The sequence below is a fragment of the Macaca mulatta genome, chromosome 16, assembly GCF_049350105.2.
Source record: "Macaca mulatta isolate MMU2019108-1 chromosome 16, T2T-MMU8v2.0, whole genome shotgun sequence".
Taxonomy (NCBI): domain Eukaryota; kingdom Metazoa; phylum Chordata; class Mammalia; order Primates; family Cercopithecidae; genus Macaca; species Macaca mulatta.
The window spans coordinates 8,762,607-8,783,919 of record NC_133421.1 but is presented as its reverse complement, the minus strand read 5'-3'; the positions used below and the strand labels follow the sequence as shown (position 1 = coordinate 8,783,919).

The 21,313-nt window shown below is 55.5% G+C and overlaps 2 protein-coding genes across 6 annotated transcripts in view; one reads left to right on the top strand and one right to left on the bottom strand.

The window, feature by feature from the left end:
• The first annotated feature begins 698 nt into the window (after positions 1–698).
• On the top strand, positions 699–7,805 carry YBX2 (Y-box binding protein 2). Of its 2 annotated transcripts, XM_015118449.3 has the most exons (9): positions 1,349–1,820; positions 2,519–2,582; positions 4,000–4,033; positions 4,892–4,981; positions 5,541–5,825; positions 6,005–6,108; positions 6,363–6,540; positions 7,234–7,318; positions 7,421–7,805. In XM_015118449.3, the coding sequence occupies exons 1-8, from the start codon at positions 1,547–1,549 to the stop codon at positions 7,282–7,284; spliced, it is 1,080 nt and encodes a 359-aa protein (XP_014973935.1). In that variant the 5' UTR covers positions 1,349–1,546; the 3' UTR covers positions 7,285–7,318; positions 7,421–7,805. The 2 variants fall into 2 exon arrangements, 1 of the variants encoding a protein (XP_014973935.1); XR_013406034.1 differs by lacking the exons at positions 6,005–6,108; positions 6,363–6,540; positions 7,234–7,318; positions 7,421–7,805 and having other exon boundaries at positions 699–1,820; positions 5,541–5,554.
• Positions 7,806–8,023: 218 nt separating this feature from the next.
• SLC2A4 (solute carrier family 2 member 4) overlaps positions 8,024–21,313 on the bottom strand; it is a 26,638-nt gene continuing 13,348 nt past the window's right edge. The window contains exons 1-11 of one of the 4 annotated variants that reach the window (XR_013406033.1): positions 13,791–14,248; positions 12,389–12,505; positions 12,105–12,277; positions 11,888–12,012; positions 11,661–11,776; positions 11,371–11,533; positions 11,078–11,265; positions 10,766–10,931; positions 10,577–10,678; positions 9,846–10,049; positions 8,024–9,327 (exon numbers count right to left, since the gene is read on the bottom strand). Coding sequence is in view for 3 of the 4 variants with exons in the window: in XM_001107391.5 (XP_001107391.3) it covers positions 9,124–9,327; positions 9,846–10,049; positions 10,577–10,678; positions 10,827–10,931; positions 11,078–11,265; positions 11,371–11,533; positions 11,661–11,776; positions 11,888–12,012; positions 12,105–12,277; positions 12,389–12,505; positions 13,791–13,823 (1,530 nt within the window). In the remaining variant the exon portion in view is untranslated. Of the gene's footprint in view, positions 9,328–9,845; positions 10,050–10,576; positions 10,679–10,765; positions 10,932–11,077; positions 11,266–11,370; positions 11,534–11,660; positions 11,777–11,887; positions 12,013–12,104; positions 12,278–12,388; positions 12,506–13,790; positions 14,249–21,313 lie in introns of those variants that run through there. The other 3 variants (XM_001107391.5, XM_077970151.1, XM_077970152.1) reach the window with 3 other exon arrangements.

The window sequence follows — 21,313 nt, the reverse complement described above, 5'->3', positions numbered from 1 at the left end:
GAATGGTGCGATCGCGAAGAGTCGTATGTAAGCTGCTACTTGAAGAGAGCCACCCTGGGACACGAAGGCGTGTTCTCGGCAGAGGAAACTGCATGTGCAAAAGGCCTCGAGTCCGCTGGAGCTTGACGCCTGACCGGAGACCACAGCCCCCGGCAGGCAGATGTGAGAGACCCCAAAGCCAGTCTAGGGCGGTAGACATCAGAGCTGCAGCAGTCGGCATGGGCCACATAGGTAGACACATTGATCAAAACTCAGGAAGTCTGGGCACAGTGACTCACGCCTGTCATCCCAACACTTTGGGAGGCTGAGGCGGGTGGGTCACCGGTCAGGAATTCGAGACCAGCTTGACCAATATGGTGAAACCCCATCTCTACTAAAAATACAAAAATTAGACGGGCTGTGGTGGCGCATGCCTGTCATTCCAGGTACTCAGGAGGCTGAGGAGGGAGAATCGCTTGAATCCGGGAGGCGGAGGCTGCAGTGAGCCCAGATCACGCACTGCGCTCCAGCCTGGGCGACAGAGGGAGACTTTGTGTCAAAACAAACAAACAAACACACCCAACTCAGCGAAGTGTTGCACATTGTGCTACTTGTAAACTTTGTTTCCAATACAGACATAGGTAGAGGCAGGCCAGGAGCCACTTTGAGGTGGCTCAAGGCAGGAGAATCGCTTGAATCCGGGGGACGGAGGTTGTAGAGAGCTGAGATCGCGCCACTGCACTCTAGTCTGGGCGACAGAGCGAGACCCTGTCTCAAAAAAAAAAAAAGAAAGAAAGAAAGAAAGAAAAGAGTGGGGGGTCCTGGCTTATGGGAGCAAGTGTGAGCCGGGAAATCCATTCTGCTGCGCTTTCCAGCCTATCCGGCGGCGGACCCCGCAGCCCCAGGGTGTGCAGGGCCGTCTTGTGGGGAGAGGGTGCCAAGGGCAGCGGTGGCCGGAAGGCGTCTGCACCTGGCAGCATACGGGCAAGGTCGGTCTCGAGGGTGGAGGCGAGCAGTGCTACTCACTGCCAGAACCGAGGCTGCAGACTCCCGCCCCTCGCTCAGGTTGTCACGGGCAACCTTGGCGCCGCGGCCACGGCCCCGCCCTTCGCGCAGAGGCCAGGTGGCAGTTGGGGCGCGACCGGCCCGTTTGATTTCCCGCGGCCGGTGGAAAGGGGCGGAGGGGGGAGGGGAAAGGGGCCGCCGGCCAATGGGTCGGGCCGGGGGTGGTCACGTGGCGGCCAGGGGGCGGGGCCCAGGTGTACTTACTGGGCAGCCGGCGGGGGCCGGGGCCGCGGTGCGAAGTCCGGGAGGCGGGGTCGGCGTGCGGGCTGGGGGCTGCTGGGCTGGGATTGGCCCGTGGTCGGGAGGCGGGGTCTGCGCGAGCGGCGGCAGCGGGCTGCGATTGGCCTCGGCTCTGTGCCCGCTGCCGGCGTGCGGGCGAGGCTCGGGGCGCGAGGACCGAGCAGGGCGGCGGGTTCGCGAGCCGGGGGGAGGGGCCGGGGCGGTGGCGGCGGCGGCGGCGGAGGAGGCGGTGGCGGCGGGGGCCGGTACTGGACCCGGCGGGATGAGCGAGGTGGAGGCGGCAGCGGTGGCTACAGCGGTCCCCGCGGCGACGGTGCCCGCGACGGCGGCAGGGGTGGTAGCGGTGGTGGTACCGGTGCCCGCAGGGGAGCCGCAGAAAGCAGGCGGCGGGGCGGGCGGCGGGGGCGGAGCCGCCTCGGGCCCCGCTGCTGGGACCCCCTTGGCGCCGGGCCCCCGCACCCCTGGCAACCCGGCGACGGCGGCCTCGGGAACCCCCGCCCCCCCGGCCCGGAGTCAGGCGGACAAGCCGGTGCTGGGTGAGGGGGGGGCGCGCACAGGGAGGCTCTGAGGGGTCGGCGGGCTGGGGGAGGGGCAGTGTGGAGCCCGGCAGGATCCGGAAAACCAAAGGCGGCCTGGCCCGGAGGCCCAGAGCGCTAACTGGGCTGGGAGCTGCGCACCAAACAAAGTGGATTCCCCTGGTGGGAAATCCTGCCGTGCCTTCCTGGGCGGGAGGGCGGGGCCGGCAGGTTCAGCTAAGGTCTTGGGGTGGAGAATAAAGCCCCAGGGTCCGGCCACGCCCCCGGGCGGGACACAGTGCCTAGTTGACTGGGTTAGAACTAGGCAAACCTCTGAGCCCGGCAAGCAGGTGCACTGGGGACCCTTGCATTGGGAGGGCTAGAAAAACCCTCAGTTATGACCTGGGGGCGGCACTTTGCAGACCAGGTGAGTACCCAGTTCTAGGTGAAGGGTCTGGATTTGTAGGATGTGGGGAACATGCCTTAGAGTTGGAAGGCTTTTTGAAAGCCTGAATCCCCTGTGTGGGTGATTTCATTTGATGGAATAGGGTAAGAATACCTTGAAGCTACTAGTGAAACCTGATTGGCTTGAAGGCAAGCTTAATAGGTTATAAGGCAGTAGGCTAGATTTTTTTTTTTTTTTTGGAGTGTCTCAAAACTGAGTTCAACTCCATCTCTTCCCCCCGTCTCACTGTCCCCACTGCATCTCTGCCTGGCAGCAATCCGAGTCCTGGGCACTGTCAAATGGTTCAACGTCCGGAATGGTTACGGATTCATCAACAGGTATCCAAGGAACCCAGGGCGGGGGTGGAATGGGTGTCTTCCGAACTGGCCTGTGGGACTGGACACCCGCCCAACCTCATCTCGACCCCTGCGGAGGCACGTGGTTGCAATGTCCAGCTGATGCTGGTTGAAAGCCTTTAACCGCAGCACAAATGTGTGCTTAGTGACAAGAGGAAGGCTCCTCCACATCTTCAAGGGCAGCGGAGGATTAATGATTCAGGAACTTGGCAAACCTGGCTCTGACCCTGCCAGCTTCTCATCTCACCTTCTGGAATTGCTTCATTACTTTTACTCTGACATGCCTTTGGGGCAGAATGTATTATAGGGTTCTCTGTGCCTCAGGGCCCCCGGCGGGAATCCTCACTGATTTGCTGTTATGGCAGCACTCACAACTCAACTCCCTTAAAGAGCTCTGGCTCATTCGAGCCCCCCACCTGTTGGGACTGAGGCTGACAGTGGGGGGCAGGAGGAAGGAGCCAGAGGCTGCTGCTTTCCTTCAGTAGGCAGCCCCACCCCTCAGCACTGGGAGAGGCTGTGGCGGTGGATTCTGAGCAGAGCCGGGTCTCCGCCAGTGGGCCCTTCCCCAGCCCAGGCATCCTGCCCGGCCTGGCCCTCCTGGGAGGCCCTAGTTCACTCTTAGCATGCTGACCTTTGTGCAGATCCATGTGCTTTAAAGCTAAAACGTTTGTTCTGGGGAATGGTCTCTGTCTGATTCTGGAAATGGCAGACTGGGTGGGGGGCAGAGCACCTCCAGGAAAACTTTTCCTTTCTCCCCTCCCCCCACCCACTGGGGTTCTTGTGATAGAGAATGGGTGAATGTTTTCTTGTCTCTCACCCTTGCACCCACGCTTGTTGAGAGTGGGCCTGACCCTGGGATTCACGTCCAGGCTGAGGATGAGAATAAAGTTTGGTGGCTGTTTGGAGCAAGTTCCTGACACGTTGTTCCCTTCTCAAACTTGTTCTGCACCTCTGGCCCCCTCTGCACTTTCTGCCTCCTTGACTATAGAAGGAAGAAGACTGGAATTTTCCAAGCCTGATGGGGGTTGGGGGAGGGGTGTTGGCCAGGGACAGTTGCACCCAGCGCTGGCAGGTTGTAAGGCTAGCCTGGGGTGGAAGGTGGAGCCCAGGCAAGGGCAGAGCCATCTCAGGTCCCTCAAGGTGCCTTTGCCTCCCCAGCCTGCCCTTTCCTTGTGAAGTCCAGGTTTGGCACTGAGGTTTTAAGTATACCTCTCTCTACACCAGCTTCTGGAGGTCCTGCTGGCTCTCCCTCCTACTCCCTGGGCCCTGTCTACCCCTAACTGTGGAATGCTGGAGAGGACGGGCCTACTGAGCTTAGACTGGGCAGCTAGGGGGGCCTCAGTGAGGAGCTGAGGGCTTTGTTAAAGTCCCCTCCTTAACGACCCATCCTGTTCTGCAGGAATGACACCAAGGAAGATGTCTTTGTTCACCAGGTAAGAGCTAGGTTGGCTTTCTGAGGGGAAGAACCGGCCCTCTTTGAAGGCCTTTGCCGTAATCCTTAGCAGTGCGCTCCACCATGTTTCTCCGGCTCTTCTTCACAACGGCCCGTCTGCCAGGGAATAGCTCCCCCCCATCTGCCTCGGGTGCCTGTGTCAACCACCATTAGCCGCACTTGTGTTGGGTTACTAAACGCCTGTCAGAATTGAGCATGTCGCCCCTGGGCATGGCACGCTTACTACCTCCTGGGACCTGTTAACACTCCAGGAAGCACTGAGGCAATTTTCAGAGGGAGAAGGTACTTGGGTGCAGTGGTTCTCAAAGCGTGGCCTCTGCACCAGCGGCAGCAGCATCACCTGACATCCAAATTCTCAGGCCCCAGCCCAGACCTGGTGAATCAGAGCTGGGGCTGGGGCTCCGCAATCGGTTTAACGAGCTCTCCAGGTGATTCTGATGCACGCTACAGCTTGAGAACCACTGCTTGGTGGAAAGAGCTCTCATTGGGACTGAGGTAAGAAGCACAGTGCATTTTACCCACTTTGCAACTGAAGACTGTCCCTGCCTTTTGCTTTGGAGTTCATATTTCTTGCCTCCCTTTTTGAAATCCCGAGGGGTAAAGCGGGGGCGGGGGAGGGGGAAGAGTGTGTCCTGGGGATGGTGGTAACTGCACAGTCATTGCTGAGGCCCTGAGTTCAGGACTTTTCCCCTGCTAAACTTTGACCACCTCCTTGCTCCACCCTCCAGCTCTAGACCCCAAGTCAAATGTTGAATGAAATTGGGTGGTGGCCCCAGCAGGGGTGGCAGAGACTCCTATCTTGCTGTCTCACTTTTCACATGGCCTTTTCCCCAATCAGACAGCTATTAAAAGAAACAACCCCAGGAAGTTTCTGCGCAGCGTTGGAGATGGGGAGACTGTGGAATTTGATGTCGTGGAAGGAGAGAAGGTTTGGGGACTGCTATGGGGTGTAGAGTTGACTAGGCGTATGGGAGGGTGGCCTGGAGGTCATCGCAGGCTAAGACTGTCCTGGGGCCAGCTCTGACCCATTCTGCAGGAATGGGACTGTGTTCTCTCACCCTGATGTCCTCTTCCTTAACGCTCAGGCTAAGGGATGTCCTAAATATGTCCCTGTTACCGGTTGGCAGTGTCTGGGTTTCTTCTCTGTGGTTCACCAAGCACTTCGACGTCCGTTCTCCACGTGGGGCCCTGTTCTAGACTTTCCAAGTCCGCCTCTGTAGTAAAAAGGTGGATGCTGGCTGCCAGGCCTTTCTCCACCCAGTCGTATACTCAGGAGGGTGCAGTAGCAATTATTTCAAAAGGACACGTTGCTCCTTCCCAGATGGGTGCAGATGCACTCCACTGCCACTCCAGGGTGGGTAGAAAGAAGTTAGAGGAGCTAAAGGAAAGCTGGAGAGGGGTCTTCCCCTGGAAGAAGGGGAAGCAAGTTGGGAAATGCACGTTGGCTGTTGGAGCGGATTCTGACTATTCCCTCACCACCTTCCCAGGGCGCAGAAGCTGCTAATGTAACTGGGCCCGGGGGGGTGCCCGTGAAGGGCAGCCGTTATGCCCCCAACCGACGTAGGTTCCGCCGATTCATCCCCCGGCCTCCCTCAGTTGTCCCACCACCCATGGTGGCAGAGATCCCCTCCGGGGGGACAGGACCTGGCAGCGAAGGGGAGCGGGCTGAAGACTCTGGGCAGCGGCCCAGACGACGGCGCCCCCCACCCTTCTTCTACCGACGGCGGTTTGTGCGAGGCCCCCGGCCCCCCAACCAGCAGCAGCCTATAGAGGTGAGGGGAAGCTGGAATATGGGAGCCACTTCCCCAAGTTCAGGAGAAGAGTGGGAATTAGGATAGAGACCATGGGTCCCCAAAGGAGGAGGAACTGAGGGTTGGGCAGAGCTATGGATAACCTGACTCCGGAGCAGCTGCTGTCCCCACAGCTCACCGGGGCCTTTGCATGTTCCCAGAGCACTGACGGGGTAGAACCCAAAGAGACAGCCCCATTGGAGGGGCACCAACAGCAGGGAGATGAGCGGGTCCCCCCGCCCAGATTCCGGCCCAGGTACCGAAGGTAAGACTCCCCTGCTAGGGCTTGGTCTTCCCCTTCCAGTGTTGGCTCCTTGGGGAAAGGGACAGGAGGATGGAAGGGCGAAGCTCTAGGCAGAGCCTGGGCTTCTGGTGAGAGGTGCCTTGCGGGGAGGCGGTGCTCATGGGCTGGAAGCCTGGCTCCTGGAGGTGGGGTGGGGCAGCTGGGTGAGCCCTGGGGAGGCAGTGGTCTGTCCAGGGTGTTCCCTGGTCCCCTCAGAGCCCTGCTCCTTTCCCTAGGCCTTTCCGCCCCAGGCCACCCCAGCAGCCTACCACAGAAGGTGGGGACGGTGAGACCAAACCCAGCCAAGGTCCCACTGATGGTTCCCGGCCTGAGCCCCAGCGCCCACGAAACCGCCCCTACTTCCAGCGGAGACGGCAGCAGGCCCCTGGCCCCCGGCAGCCCGCAGCCCCTGAGGTGAGGACTTCAGATGTGGGATGAAAGAGAAGGCTGAGACCAGCTCCACCCCACCCCCTCCTTTTTTCTTTTTCTTTCCTACTCCATCCCTTGGTTCCTTCCCTCGCCTGCCCTGGCCCTCCCACCACCCTCTTCCATGCAGCCTGCTGGGTCCACCCCTGGCAGGTGTCCCCTCCCACCAGGAAGCCCCAGCAGAGGCAATCAAGCCCATGTCATGCCCCCACCCCCTCCACCCGCCCCCAGTGCTTCCTGGAGCCATCGCACCAGCTTGTGGATGTGAACTGAGGGGTGTGATTGAGGGTATTAATGGGAAGGGAAAAAGTGAAAGAGGGTTGAAGTTCGGGGCTCTGAAGAACAAGTCTCAGCCCGGCGCGATAGCTGACGCCTGTAATCCCAGCACTTTGGGAGGCAGAGACAGGCGATCACTGGAGGTCGGAAGTTCGAAACCAGCCTGACCAACATGGAGAAACCCCGGCTCTACTAAAGATACAAAAATTAGCCCGGCATGGTAGCGCGTGCCTGTAATCCCAGCTACTTGGGAGGCTGAGGCAGGAGAATCGCTTGAACCGGGAGGGGGAGGTTGCAGTGAGCCAAGCTCGCGCCACTGCACTCCATCCAACCTGGAGTGAGACTCTGTCTCAAAAAAAAAAAAAAAAAAAGAACAAGTCTCAATTGGCCACCGCTGTTCTTTAGACCTCAGCCCCTGTCAACAGTGGGGACCCCAGCACCACCATCCTGGAGTGATTCCAACTCAAAGGACACCCAGAGCTGCCATCTGGTGAGTGGCTGGTGCAGTTGGGCAGGTGGCCAGGAAGGCGGAGGACTGGGTGGCAATAAGTCGCTGTTGTTCACAATCTGTCCATTTCCTTTTCTCTCTCAGGTATCTGCCAGTTTTTCCAACTGACCTGTACCCTACCCAGTACCCTGCTCCCCCTTTCCCATAATTCATGGCATCAAAACACCAACTTTTCACCTTTTCCTTGAGACTCAGGAGGGCCAAAGCAACAGCCTTTTTCTTTTTCTTTTTTCTTCCCTCCCTTTATCAAGGGTTGAAGGAAGGGAGCCATCCTTACTGTTCAGAGATACCAACTCCCTCCTGTAACTCAGGCTGAGAAGGGACCAGCCAGCTCTTACCGCCTCCTGGTTATTTTTCTTCCCGCCTCACCCCCCAAGTTTATTTTTGTTTTCCCCCGGCCCCCTACCTCTGAAGCCATTTTATGACCTGTCATTTGCCACCTGAGCCTCCAGTAAAAACAAAAACAGGCTTTCCTGTGGTCTTGGTCTCTGTCTCTTCTGTTTTGGAGAATCGCTAGTAACTCACTGTTGAAGGTGGGGAGGAGGGGATGTGGGGCCGTGGGCAGGGCCTGGCATCCTTGCTCCCGTGTCTCCAGCTGTGCCCCTAGTGAAGAGTGCCCTCATCAGGGGGATTCACTGCCCCTGTGACATGGGCTGACACCTCCTCGCAGAGTGAGTATTCTGCAGATGCCAAGAGCAGTGCCCGGCACTGGCAGCTACAATTTATTGAGCATTTACTATTAATAAAGCAATGAGTAGAAATGTGAGTAGGGGCATGAGCAATGGCATCCAGAAGATTCTGAGGCCTTGAGCTGAGGCAGGATAGAGGGAGGAAGAGGGGTGAAGAGTTATGGTCCCTGTCTCAGCCCGTCCTCAAGTGCCTCCACGACAGGATGCTTGTCTTCAGCAGTCACTTTATAGAAGTATCTATATATATACATTTAGTACAACCGACCTTTGGTTTCTTCTCTCAACCCCCTTTTCAAACGTATATAAAAATATCCAAAGGCTCCTCCCAGCCCAGTGTTTCCAGGCAGCTTTTCAAATCCCCTCTTTGCCTTAGTTGGTCAAAAGCCTGTTGGTGCAGCACCCTTCCAGGAAGGGAGAGGAGGAAAGCTAGCTAGGGCTCCTTCTTGGCAGCCTTGGGGAACAATCGGGGCAGAGCCCCAAGCCTAGAGGCGGGAGCCCGCTGTCCTTCCGTCCTGCCACACATGGGCACACACTCCTGTTCCCTCTCGCCCTGGAAGGCTGAGCCTGCAGTGAGGGAGGCGAGTCCTTTTCCCCGGAGGGGTCAAGAGAGAACCCCCTTCGCCCAGAGTCTGTGTGGGAAGAAGTCAGTGAAAGTCCCAGGTTATGGGAGGAGTCCAAGGTGGTGGGAAACTGGATTTCTTGTCCCCCGTCCTGCTCTCTGCTCTGGTTTGTCCCACTGAGAAAGTCTAGACCTGTCCTCCCTCCAATCCCCCTTCTCTAGCAGGGAAGAAGGGATTCTGGAGCTGAGCCTGCGGGGGTGGGGAGGAAAGGGGAAGGGGGAAAGAAGAGGGAGGGGAGAGTGGCCCACCCTGATGGCCACGGCCTAACCACAACACATAAGTAATCCAAAAGAGTCACACGAGGGGAATGAGGGGGTGCTCAGACCACCCTTCCCCCAGCTTCCCAATTCTCCCAGGCTGCAGGGCTGCTTTTCCACCGGGAAGTAATAGGGAAGAGAGGGTTGAAGTGCTGCAGAGGAAAGGAAGGGGCCTCTGGGGTGGGTGGAGAGAGCTGGCTCTCCCCACCCTGCCTGGCCCCTCAGTCGTTCTCATCTGGCCCTAAGTACTCAAGTTCTGTGCTGGGTTTCACCTCCTGCTCTAAAAGAGAGGGTGTCCGGTGGAAGGCAGCTGAGATCTGGTCAAACGTCCGGCCTCGAGTTTCAGGTACTCTTAAGAAGGTGAAGATGAAGAAGCCCAGCAGGAGGACCGCAAATAGAAGGAAGACGTAGGGCCCCATAGCCTCCTGGGACAGGTGGAGAAAGAGGTGTTGACAGAGTGAGGTGGGGAGGGAAGGGGTGGTTTCAGGCAACCAGGAGCTAAAGGCCTTCATAGGGAGCTGGGGAGACGACAGACAGCAGCTGCCTCCTCCAGGGACAAGGAAAATGATCAGGAATAAGAATTTACACGGAAAAGAGGATTCTCTGAACCCCAAACACTCTTTTAGTTTTCGCCCCCTTCACCATCCTCAGTTACTGCACTCAGAGGAGAGTCCCAGCTGTTTGTAGCATTCATGCAAAGCATATCATTTTATTCTTGGACTAAGGTAAGTTATGTCACTGGTGCGTTTCGGACATCTCAGTTGCTATCCAGTCTGGGTCAGCTCCCTTCCTTGCTTTATTCTGTGTAGCAGGTGGTCCACCAAAGTGACCCAAAGACCCATGGTCTGTGGCTGGAGGAGTCCCTGACTGGGAAGCAGGTGGGCTAGCTGTGTGATGCCCACCTCTGGCCTACAGTGTGGGAGGCTGGGGTGGGAGGACCTACCGCAACATACTGGAAACCCATGCCAATGATGAAGTTGCTCGTCCAGTTGGAGAAACCAGCCACAGCCATGGCTGCCGGGCGGGGTCCCTGGCTGAAGAGCTCGGCCACGATGAACCAAGGAATCGGGCCAGGACCAATCTCAAAAAATGCCACAAAGCCAAAGATGGCCACAATGGAGACGTAGCTCATGGCTGGAACTCGCTCCTAGGAGCCAGAGAGGGAGGGTGGAGAATCCAGTTGAGGCCTTTCTGGATCCTCCCTTGCCCTCAACCCAGAGAAGTGAAATCTATCCCCCTCCCCAGCAGCTTGGGGGGGCTGCCGTCCCGGGTTAGAGCAGGCCCTTGAGCCTTTCTGAGCACTGGCGTTCTGCTGGCTATCCCAAGTGTGTTCAAGGCAGAGGAAATGTTACGGCCTCTCAGTTCTTATGACTGTCAGCTCTCCCTGGGCTCTAAAGCTGGGTCTTTAGGAATGATGGTTCCTGAGGCTTGACAGGGGCTCTCCCTCCTGGCTGCCAGAGTTGTGCCACAGCTGCCTCCCAGTGCAGCCTAAATCCCTCAGGAGCAGACCACAGTCCCAGCAGATTCTGGAGCCAGTCACCCACAGTCCTGGTCCAGAGCTGGTGCCAGGATTGAAAGTGTGTGTGTTAAGAAGGGGACCTGGCTGGTCACAGAGACTCTCAGGACCATTCCCGTGGGCTGGGCTGCTAGCCCCTCCTAGCCTCCAGGCCTTACCAGCAGGAGCAGAGCCACAGTCATCAGGATGGCACAGCCACACATGCCCGCCAGGCCCAGAAGATGGAGCGTCCGGCGCCCTGCCCGCTCCACCAGCAACACCTGTGGGGAGAGTCAGAGCTTGACCGGAGCCTTTCAGGCACGGGACGTAGGAGGGGCTGCATGGGTGAGGGCAACCAAGAGCAGGACCTCCGGGACACCCAGGGATGTGAAGCCAGTGACTCGGGCCATTCCAGAGGTGAGCAGTTACCGAGACCAAGGTGAAGACTGTGTTGACCACACCCGCTCCTATGGTGGCATAGGCAGGCTGGCCTACCCCTGCTGTCTCGAAGATGCTGGTCGAATAATAGAAAACCTAGAGGTGGGGGAGGAGAAGAAGTGATGGCAGGGATGTCATCTACTCCAGCCACGACAGGCTGAGTGTTGGTGGAGGGGGTTTGCTCCCAACTCCTGTCTCCCCTCCCTGGGCTGTGCCCTGCCTGGAGGCTGCTCCACACATACAGCATTGATGCCAGAGAGCTGCTGGCTCAGCTGCAGCACGACCGCAATGATCAGGGGCTGCCGGTGGGTATGACTGCCCAGGAGCTGGAGCAGGGACAATGGCCGCTCACGCTCCAGCTTCCGCTTCTCATCCTTCAGCTCAGCCAGCACTCCAGAAACATCAGCCCAGCCCGTCAGGCGCTTCAGACCTGGAGGAGGGAGGGTCAGGCCTGAAGGGACCTGAGAGGAAGCCAGGTGCTAGCAAGACAAAGTGGAGGCATGGGCCTGGGTCAGGCTGCAGCAGGAGAGCTTACTCTTTCTGGCAGGTCCCTCGAGATTCCGGATGATATAGAGGTAGCGGGGGCTCTCGGGACAGAAGGGGAGCAGGACCAGCTGCAGGAGGGCAGGTAGCACTGTGAGGCCCAAGAGCAGTGGCCACAGGCTGGCAGTGCCCAGCAGGGACTCCAACCCCAGCACCTGTGGGAGAAGGTTGGGAAAGAAGGCAGGTCACTCAGCCCTCCCGCCTTACCTCAGAAGCACACCGTATTCTCCACAGCTCCACCCCAACCACTGCCCAGGCGCCCATGAGGCCCGTCCCGGTTACCTGGGCGATCAGAATGCCAGTGACGATGGCCAGTTGGTTGAGCGTCCCCAGGGCACCCCGCAGGTGAGTGGGAGCAATCTCCCCTACGTACATGGGCACCAGTCCTGATGTCAGCCCTAGGCGAGGGAAGAAGAGAGGGCTGAGGGCAGGTGTCCACTCCCATCTGAAAGCCCAGGTGTGGTGAAAGACAGCAGGGCGCTAGGCAGGGCTGTGGTGCCCGTGAGTACCTGAGTAGGCACCAATGAGGAACCGTCCAAGGATGAGCATTTCATAGGAGGCAGCAGCATTGGCCAGGCCCATGAGGCTGCCCCCCAGCACCGCCAGGACATTGTTGACCAGCATGGCCCTTTTCCTGGCAGGCAGACAGAGTGAGGCTGTGAGGGTGAGGGCACCCAGCGGTGGCTCCCTTCCGGTTTCCCCCACCCCTGCCCTCCAGCTCCGAACCTTCCAAGCCACTGAGAGATGATACCAATGAGGAAGGAGGAAATCATGCCGCCCACGGAAAAGATGGCCACAGAGAGGGCCCAAAGGGTGGTGAGCGTGCCTGGCGGGATGGAGCTGGGTCCCTCAGGCCCCTGCCTCCCCAGCCACGTCTCATTGTAGCTCTGTTCAATCACCTGGGAGACAGCAGAGGACAGATTTACTGCAGACCCTCACCTTTCCACCACCCCTGAGACACCTGTCCTCCTCGTTTGGGTACCCCCACCCTGCCAGCAGCAGGCCCTCACCTTCTGAGGGGCATTGATGACTCCAATGTTGTAGCCAAACTGCAGGGAGCCAAGCACAGCAGAGAACACAGCAAGGACCAGGGTCCCAGTCACTCGCTGTTGCGGGGGTTCCCCATCCTGGACAGGCAGACACAAAGACACAGCATGTCACATGGAACCATGATTTTTTTTCCTTCGCTAGCAGCCCGGGCCCAGCTGGAGCCTGAAGATACTGGGCTCCATCCAACATGTTGGGTGAGGGAAACTGGGCCATATTAGGAATTGCACAAAGATCTCAATGTAAACAGGAGCTCAACTTCAACCTGGGCATAAAGGAGAAACTGGATGTTTGAGTCCATAAGGCAGAGAAATGTTTGAGAATTTGTCTCAAAATTCTTCTGTGACCTTGGGACAGGCTTGGCCTTAAGAGCTCAGATTTGTGTGACCTTGGCCAAGTCACTTCCCTGCCCGGAACCTGAGTGTCCTCTGTGAGATGTGGGTGATGTTTCCTGCCTTGCCTACCTATCTGTGAGAGTGTTGTGAAAATCAACATCACATGTTAACAGTATCCGTGACAGTGCTGGTTTCATAAATTGACAAGTGCATTATTTGCATTATTATCATCAGCCACTGTCCTCTTCCCTCCCCTCTGGGGGTTCTGTCAGCCAGCTCCAGGAGGACCCCAACAGGACCAAGAAGTGCTGCTCCAGAAAGGACATCCCGGTCATCTAGGGGTGGCCTTCTCTATCTGTGTCGCAGCCTGCCCTCCCCCTGTAAACTACGTGCAGGGAGGGCCGTCCAGGAGTTCTGCCTGGGAGAGCCATGCCCAGGGGAGGAGGGCAGGAAGGTGGTGTGAGGGGCGGTGGCAGTGGTGGCCGCTCGCTGGCGGCACAGACTGTCTCCAAGCGGAAACCTGAGCTGGGGGAGGGGGGGCTGACAGTCCCCTCTGCCCCTCCACCAACCGTGGGGCCAAGGGAAAGTTCAGCGTCTTGGAGGGCGGCCAGGAGTGGGGGTGGGGGCCCACGGAGAGCCTCCAGTCCTCGAAACACTGCCCGCGAGCGGAGACGGACGGACAGCTCCCGGAGGGCAAGACCCGCCTGGATCTGCTTTCCCGAGTCGGAACGAGGGCAGAGTGTCCCCAATTCCGGAGCGCCGCGCCGCCTATTAGGCAAGGGGGTGAACCCTGGCTCGCAGAATCCACTTGCTGCCTGTGCCCCGAAAGGCCCTCCAGACCCACTCTGCCTCTTGGTAGGATTGGAATCTCACAGTCACGGGTTGTCCAGGCCGGGTATAAATAGCCAGCCCCCCACCTTCACCCCCTGCGCCTGCGCATGAACCACCCCCAGCTGACCCCAACCGCGACCCCCAGCCCAAGAAAAGCGCTACCCCTGCCCCCCGCCCCGCCCCTCATGATGAATCCTACTTCAGAGCCTATCTGTTGGAAGCCCGACGGCATCTCGTCTTAGAAGAGCTGGACGCGTAGGGGCGGCGAAGATGAAAGAACAGATCCGGGAGTCTCTGGCCCCGGCCTGGCGCGCAGAAGCTGCGGGGGCCGTGGGGGTCCCGGAGTGACGAGCGCGGGCGGGCCCAATGGGACCCACAGCCACAAGCCAAGGTGTCAGAGAGCAGTGGGGCTCCCGCGGATCTGACCGAGCCGGGCTGGGAAAAAAGACGCGAGGAGCCCCCTCCACCTCGCTTCTGCCCCCGCGGGCCACGCCCTTCACAGCACCCATTGGCCAGGAGCCCGCACACCCCAGAAGGCCACGCCCCCTCCGCCTGGGGTTTAAAGTTTGGCTGGAGTTGGTGGGGCCGGCCAGTAAGGCCACGCCCCTCCGCGTGGCTGGAGAGTCACGCCTCTCGGGTTCCCGCCAACATCCGACTGAGAAGTTTTGAGAAGAGTCCCCGGAACAAAAGGCCCCGCCCACCCACGTGTTAGGACTCCGCCCACCAGCTAGGATGCCGGGCTGCAGAAGCTTCTTAAACTCTGCGGGTCTGGACTGTGGGGTCGGAGAGGAGAGGACAGGCCAGGTGTACTTGCCCCGGGGAAACTCCAGCGGCCTGAGACGGCTCGCGAGCCGGCTTGCGGGTTGAGAGAGGAGCAATGCCCCAAAGTAACCCGGGGCGGCTATTTTTAGCTCCCACATTGGGAGCCTCCAAATGTCAGGTCCCGGGCGTCCCAGCCTGTCCCAGGCGGGGGCGGAGAGACAGGGAGATGGAGCCTTAAAGGGTCCGCGACATGCTTCCCACGCGAGTGTGGCCCTGGGGGCCAGAAAATTCCGTTCCCAGAGCGGGTCTGGTGGTCGGGCTGCTTGGTCCTGTCTTTCAGTGCCTCCCTGCCCCGGGCGCTGCCTATCCCGTCCTTCCCCTACACACATTCCCCAGGTTGGTTCCTGGAGCCGTTCCGAGGGACAAATGGTCACACCGACCACACCACCAGCCCTAAGGTCTCTGAGCCTCTGAGGTCTCTGAGCATATGCTGGCCGCGTGGACGACACGCTCTCTGGAGGCTGCTCCGGGTTTGGATCCTCGGCCAAATTCTGCCAGGCAGGAAGTGCGCGACCTAGGGTCGGCGCGTGGGGAGAGATAACCGAGATACCCAGAGCGTGGAGTGTCTGGCTCAGAAAACCGGCTTCGGAAGCGCAGGGCTGTGGTGCCACCTGGAGGGCGAGCGAGGAGCCGTAGTGGATTGCACTTGGAATCTCAACCCACTCTCTCTTGCCTTTCCGTCACCCTAAGGCTTCAGGGACATGTAACCCAGGCCCTTCTCTGGAGCTGCAAATCCAGGTGTTCGTTACCGCCTGGATGTGGCAGCTCTAGTGATCAGCATGTCCAAACCTGTTCCTCCTCCTAACTTCCTTATTTCAATGAACTACCCGCCCAGTCACCCCTATGGTAGAAGTCATGCGCGATTCCTCCTGTCCTGCGCCGCTCTGCCCGTTTATCCAGTTAGTTTCCAACGTTGCTGCTTTGACCTCCAAAATTCTCTCATATTCATCCGATATTCCCTGTGGCGGCTGCCACTTCAGTCCAGATCACCATCACCCTCACTGGTCTTCCTGCTCTTCTTTCCTTTATGACGAGGGCAGAGAACAATTTTCTTTTTTTTTTTTTGAGACGGAGTCTCGCTCTGTCGCCGGATCTCAGCTCACTGCAAGCTCCGCCTCCCGGGTTTACGCCATTCTCCTGCCTCAGCCTCCTGCGTAGCTGGGACTACAGGCGCCCGCCACCTCGCCCGGCTAGTTTTTTGTATTTTTTTAGTAGAGACGGGGTTTCACCGTGTTCGCCAGGATGGTCTCGATCTCCTGACCTCGTGATCCGCCCGTCTCGGCCTCCCAAAGTGCTGGGATTACAGGCTTGAGCCACCGCGCCCGGCCTGAGAACAATTTTCAAAGGTCCAATCTCATCTCTCATGCAAGAAGTCACTGTCTCTATTGCCCCAACTGTCAAGTTCAAATCCCTTTTCAGAGTGAACTCCTGTCTCTCTTCTCCGATCTCTGGCTTGACCTATCTCTCCTGCCTCTCCTTCTATCTCCTTGGCCTCCTGTTCTGGGCAATGCCTAAGTCCTTATTGTACCCAGAACACGCTGTGCCGTTACACCCCTTCTTGATCCCTTTGCTGCACTAATCCCCTGCAAAATATGGAATGCCGGCTGGGCGCGGTGGCTCACACCTGTAATCCCAGCACTTTGGGAGGCGGAGGAAGGCGGATCACCTGAGGTCAGGAGTTTGAAACCAGCCCGGCCAACATGGAGAAACCCCATCTCTGCTAAAGATACAAAAATTAGCCAGGCGTGGTTATGCACACCTGTAATCCCAGCTACTCGGGAGGCTGAGGCAGGAGAATGGCTTGAACCCGGGAGGTGGAGGTTGCAGTGAGCCGAGATCGTGCCCCTGCACTCCAGCCTGGCGACAGAGTGAGACTCCGTCTCAAGAAAAAAAAAAACAAAAAAAATCCGGAATGCCAAAGGACTCCTCTTCTTCCTTCAGAGAAAGCTTCCCCACCCAGCTCCTGCTCCACAGGTTCACTTCATTTCCGGCTTCTGGGGACCTTGATCCCTGAGTTCCAGCACAGAAGACTGAACAAATGACACAGTTCTTATCACACTGTCTTCATTGATCTATTTCTCATTTTTATTTTTGTTTTTGTTTGTTTTGAGACGGAGTTTCGCTCTTGTTACCCAGGCTGGAGTGCAATCAAGCGACCCTTGGCTCACTGCAACCTCCGCCTCCTTGGTTCAAGCCATTCTCCTGCCTCAGCCTCCGGAATAGCTGAGATTATAGGCATGCGCCACTAGGCCTGGCTAATTTTGTATTTTTAGTAGAGATGGGGGATTTCACCATGTTGGTCAGGCTTGTTTCCAACTCCCGACCTCAGGTGATCCACTTGCCTCGGGCTCCCAAAGTGCTGGGATTACTGGCGTGAGCTACCACGCCCAGCAATTTTATTGGTTTTGAGTTGAGGTCTCTGTTGCTCAGGCTCGAGTGAGAGGCACAGTCATGGATCACTGCAGCCTACACTTCCTGGGCTCAAGCAGCCCTCTCACCTCAGCCTCCCAGGTAGCTGAGACTACAGGCTTGAGTCACCACACCCAAATGCTTATTTTTTTTTTTAATTATCTATTTCCATATCCATTTCTCATTTTTCCTCCTTCAAAAGTCAATTATTCCAGGCTGGGTGTGGTGACTCACACCTGTAATCCCACTGTTATCCTAGCAGATTAGGAGGCTGAGACAGGAGGATCACTTGAGTGAGACCGTCTCACAAGAAAAAAAAAAAAAGTAGATTATTGCAATGCATTAAATGTTCATTTGTTTTTCTTTGTGCTCTTACAAAATATACATCATTTTGTGTGCAAAGCTTTTTTTTCCTTCTTTTTATGAGACACAGTCTCACTCTGTCACCCAGGCTGGAGTGCAGTGGGGTGATCTCCATTCACTGCAGCCTCTGCTTCGCAGGTTCAAGTGATTCTCCTGCCTCAGCCTCCCGAGTAGCTGGGATTACAGGCTCGCACCACTGTGCCTGGCTAATTTTTGTATTTTAAGTAGAGATGGGGTTTCACCATGTTGGCCAGGCTGGTCTTCAACACCTGACCTCAAGTGATCTGCCCACCTCAGCCTCCCAAAGTGCTGGGATTACAGGTGTGAGTCATCACGCCCAGCCCAAACATTTTAAATTTCTGTAAATAGCATCTTGTTATATATTTCACTCTGATCTTATTTTCAGTAACCATGATGTTTTTAAAATCCACTTGTGTTGTATGATGATCAAAGCTATGGCTGCACGATACTTTACAGCATGAGTTGCATCACACTTTACCTGCTCACAGTCCCACTGAGGAGCACCCATTGGGCCTCCAGTTCTCAACCACAACAAATAATATGGCACTGGCTGGGTGCGGTGGCTCATGCCTGTAATCCCAGCACTTTGGGAGGCTGAGGCTGGCAGATCACCTGAGGTCAGGGGTTCAAGATCAGCCTGGCCAACATAGTGAAACCCTGCCTCTACTAAAAATACAAAAATCAGCCAGGCGTCACCAGGCGCGGTGACAGGTGCCTGTAATTCCAGCTACTAGGGAGGCTAAGGCAAGGGAACCATCTGAACCCGGGTGGTGGAGGTTGCAGTGAGACGAGATCATGCCACTGCACTCCAGTCTGGGTGACAGAGCGAGGATCCCTCTCAAACAAACAAACAAAAAATGAGATCAGGCTGGGCACAGTGGCTCATGCCTGTAATCCCAGCACTTTGGGAGGCTAAGGTGGGCTGATCACCTGAGGTCAGGAGTTTGAGACTAGCTGACCAACATGGAGAAACCCTGTCTCTACTAAAAATACAAATTTAGCCTGGCGTGGTGGTGCACGCCTGTAATCCCAGCTACTCAGGAGGCTGAGGCAAGAGAATCACTTGAACCAGGGAGGCAGAAGTTGCAGTGAGCCGAGATCGCACCATTGCACTCCAGCCTGGGCAACAAGAGCGAAACTTCGTCTCAAAAAAAAAAAAAAAAAAAAAAGAGAGAGAGAGAGATCAGTTACTTGTCAGATTTAGGCATTGCAAATACCTTCTCCTTTTCTATTATCTCTATATTAATTTTTCCTTTGTGAACTTCATGAAATAGATTTATTTTTTTTTCTTTTTTTCAGATGGAATCTGGCTCTGTCACCCAGGCTGGAGTGCAGTGGCGCAATCTTGTCTCACCGCAACCTCTGCCCACTGGGTTCAAGTGATTTTCTTGCCTTAGCCTCCTGAGTAGCTGGGATTACAGGTGTGAGCTAGCACATGCAGCTAATTTTTGTATTTTTAGTAGAGACGGTGTTTCGCCATGTTGGTGAGGTGGGTCTGGAGCTCCTGACCTCAGGTGACCCACCCACCTCGGCCTCCTAGAGTGCTAGGATTATAGGTGTGAGCCATCGCTCCTGGCCAGAATAGAAATTCTTAATTTAAGTGTAATGAAAATGACCATTTTTTTCTCCTTATGGTTTGTGATTGCTGATCATTTGTATATATTCTTTCCCAACTCTGCACCACAGATGTATTCTTTTACATTTTCTTCCAGTAACTTTACAGTTTTACTTTTCACATTTAGGTGTCTTCTTGATTCTTCTGGAATTCATCCTTGTTTTAGGTGTTAGGGATCCAATTTATTTTTCTCTTTAGTGAACCACTTTTATCATATATGAAATTCTGATGTATGATGTAAGGGTCTGTCTCTGAATTTGTATTCTGTTCCATTGATGTATTTGTCTGTTCTTGCACAAGTTGATTTTTATGATACTTTGTAGCAAGTTTAAATTTCCGGGAAAGGCAAGAGATTTCTTGTTACTCTTTCTTTCTTTCTTTTTTTTGAGACAGAGTTTTCTCTTGTTGCCCAGGCTGGATTGCAATAGCCTGATCTCGACTCACTGCAACCTCTGTCTCCTGGGTTCAAGGTGTTCCTCTGCCTCAGCCTCCTGAGTAGCTGGGGTTACAGGTGCCCACCACCATGCCTGGCTAATTGTTTTGTATTTTTAGTAGAGACCGGGTTTCACCATCTTGGCCAGGCTGGTCTTGAACTCCTGTCCTCAAGTGATCCACCCGCCTCAGCCTCCCAAAGTGCTGGATTACAAGTGTGAGCCACCGTGCCCGGCTGTTACTCTTTCTTTTCACTATAGACTTAATATTTGTTGTTTTTTATTGCTCTATACAAATTTGGGGATACACTTAACAAGATCCTTTAAAAAAAAACTTGCTTACATAAATTTAATGTTTTTTTTCTAAAAAAAAAACTAAAACAACAGTTGGATTTTTTTTTTTTTTTTTTTTTTTTTTTGAGATGGAGTTTCGCTCTTTTTGCCCAGGCTGGAGTGCAATGGCGCCATCTCGGCTCACTGCAACCTCCGTCTCCTGAGTTCGAGCGATTCTCCTGCCTCAGCCTCCCAAGTAGCTGGGATTACAGGCGCCTGCCACCACACCAGGCTAATTTTGTGCATTTTTAGTAGAGATAGGGTTTCACCATGTTGGCCAGGATGGTCTCGATCTCTTGACCTCATGATCTGCCCGCCTCGGCCTCCCAAAGTGCTGGGATTCCAGGCATAAGCCACTGCGCCCAGCCTATCTTTTCTTTTTTGAGATGGAATGTCGATCTTGTCACCCAGGCTGGAGTGCAATGGCACGATCTCAGCTCACTGCAACATCTGCCTCCTGGGTTCAAGATATTCTCCTGCCTTGGCCTCCCAAGTAGCTGGGATTATGGCATAAGCCACCACTATGGGCTAATTTTTGTATTTTTAGTAAAGATGGAGTTTCACCATGTTGGTCAGGCTGGTCTTGAACTCCTGACCTCAGGTGATCCACCTGCTTCGGCCTCCCAAAGTGCTGGAATTACCGGCATGAGCCACCACACCTGGCTGCCAGTTGGGTTTTTATTGGTAGCATTTAATTATAAGTTATTCTAAGGACAGTCGATATCTTTATAATATTAAGTCATCCCATTCGAAAGCATGGACTATTGATTTATATATTCAGGCTGTCATCTATGTATTTTATGAGAACTAAAAAACATTTTTCCACTAAAGTTTTAGGAATTCTTGGTTAGTTCCTAGATGCCTTATAATTTTGTCACTGATGCAAATTGAATGTTATTTATTTATTTATTTATTTATTTATTTATTTATTTTTGAGACATAGTCTCACCCTGTTGCCCAGGTTGGAGTGCGATGGTGAGATCTTGGCTCACTGCAACCTCCACCTCCCTGGTTCAAGCAATTCTCCTGCCTCACCTTCCCGAGTATCTGGGACTACAGGCGTGTGCCACTACGCCTGGCTAATTTTTTGTATTTTTAGCAGAAACGGGCTTTCGCCATGTTGGACGGACAGGCTGGTCTCCAACTCCTGACCTTGTGATCCACCCGCCTCGGCCTCCCAAAGTGCTGGGATTACAAGTGTGAGCCACCGGGCCTGGCCATTGAATGTTATTTATTTTTATTTTTATTTTTATTTTTTTTGAGACAGAGTCTCGCTGTGTCTCCCAGGCTGGAGTGCAGTGGCGCCATCTCGGCTCACTGCAAGCTCCGCCTCCCGGGTTTACGCCATTCTCCTGCCTCAGCCTCCCAAGTAGCTGGGACTACAGGCGCCTGCCACCACGCCCGGCTAGTTTTTTGTATTTTTAGTAGAGACGGGGTTTCACCATGTTAGCCAGGATAGTCTCGATCTCCTGACCTCGTGATCCACCCGCCTCGGCCTCCCAAAGTGCTGGGATTACAGGCTTGAGCCACCGCGCCTGGCCAAATGTTATTTTTATTATTCTTTTTCTTTCTTCTTTTTTTTTTTTTGAAACAGAGTGCCACTCTGTTGTCCTGGCTGGAGTAGAGTGGTGCAATCACAGCTCACTGCAGTCTTGACCTCCTGGGCTCAAGAAATCCTCCCACTTCAGCCTCCCAAGTACCTGGGACTACAGTTGTGCACATACCACC

What these genes read in the sequence shown, in the direction of transcription:
- YBX2 (XM_015118449.3), top strand. Translation starts at nt 1,547, where the DNA reads ATGAGCGAGGTGGAGGCGGCAGCGGTGGCTACAGCGGTCCCCGCGGCG. An exon ending in GGCGGACAAGCCGGTGCTGG is followed by an intron (nt 1,821 to 2,518) that starts GTGAGGGGGGGG and finishes TCTGCCTGGCAG; the next exon opens with CAATCCGAGTCCTGGGCACT. An exon ending in ACCAGCAGCAGCCTATAGAG is followed by an intron (nt 5,826 to 6,004) that starts GTGAGGGGAAGC and finishes GCATGTTCCCAG; the next exon opens with AGCACTGACGGGGTAGAACC.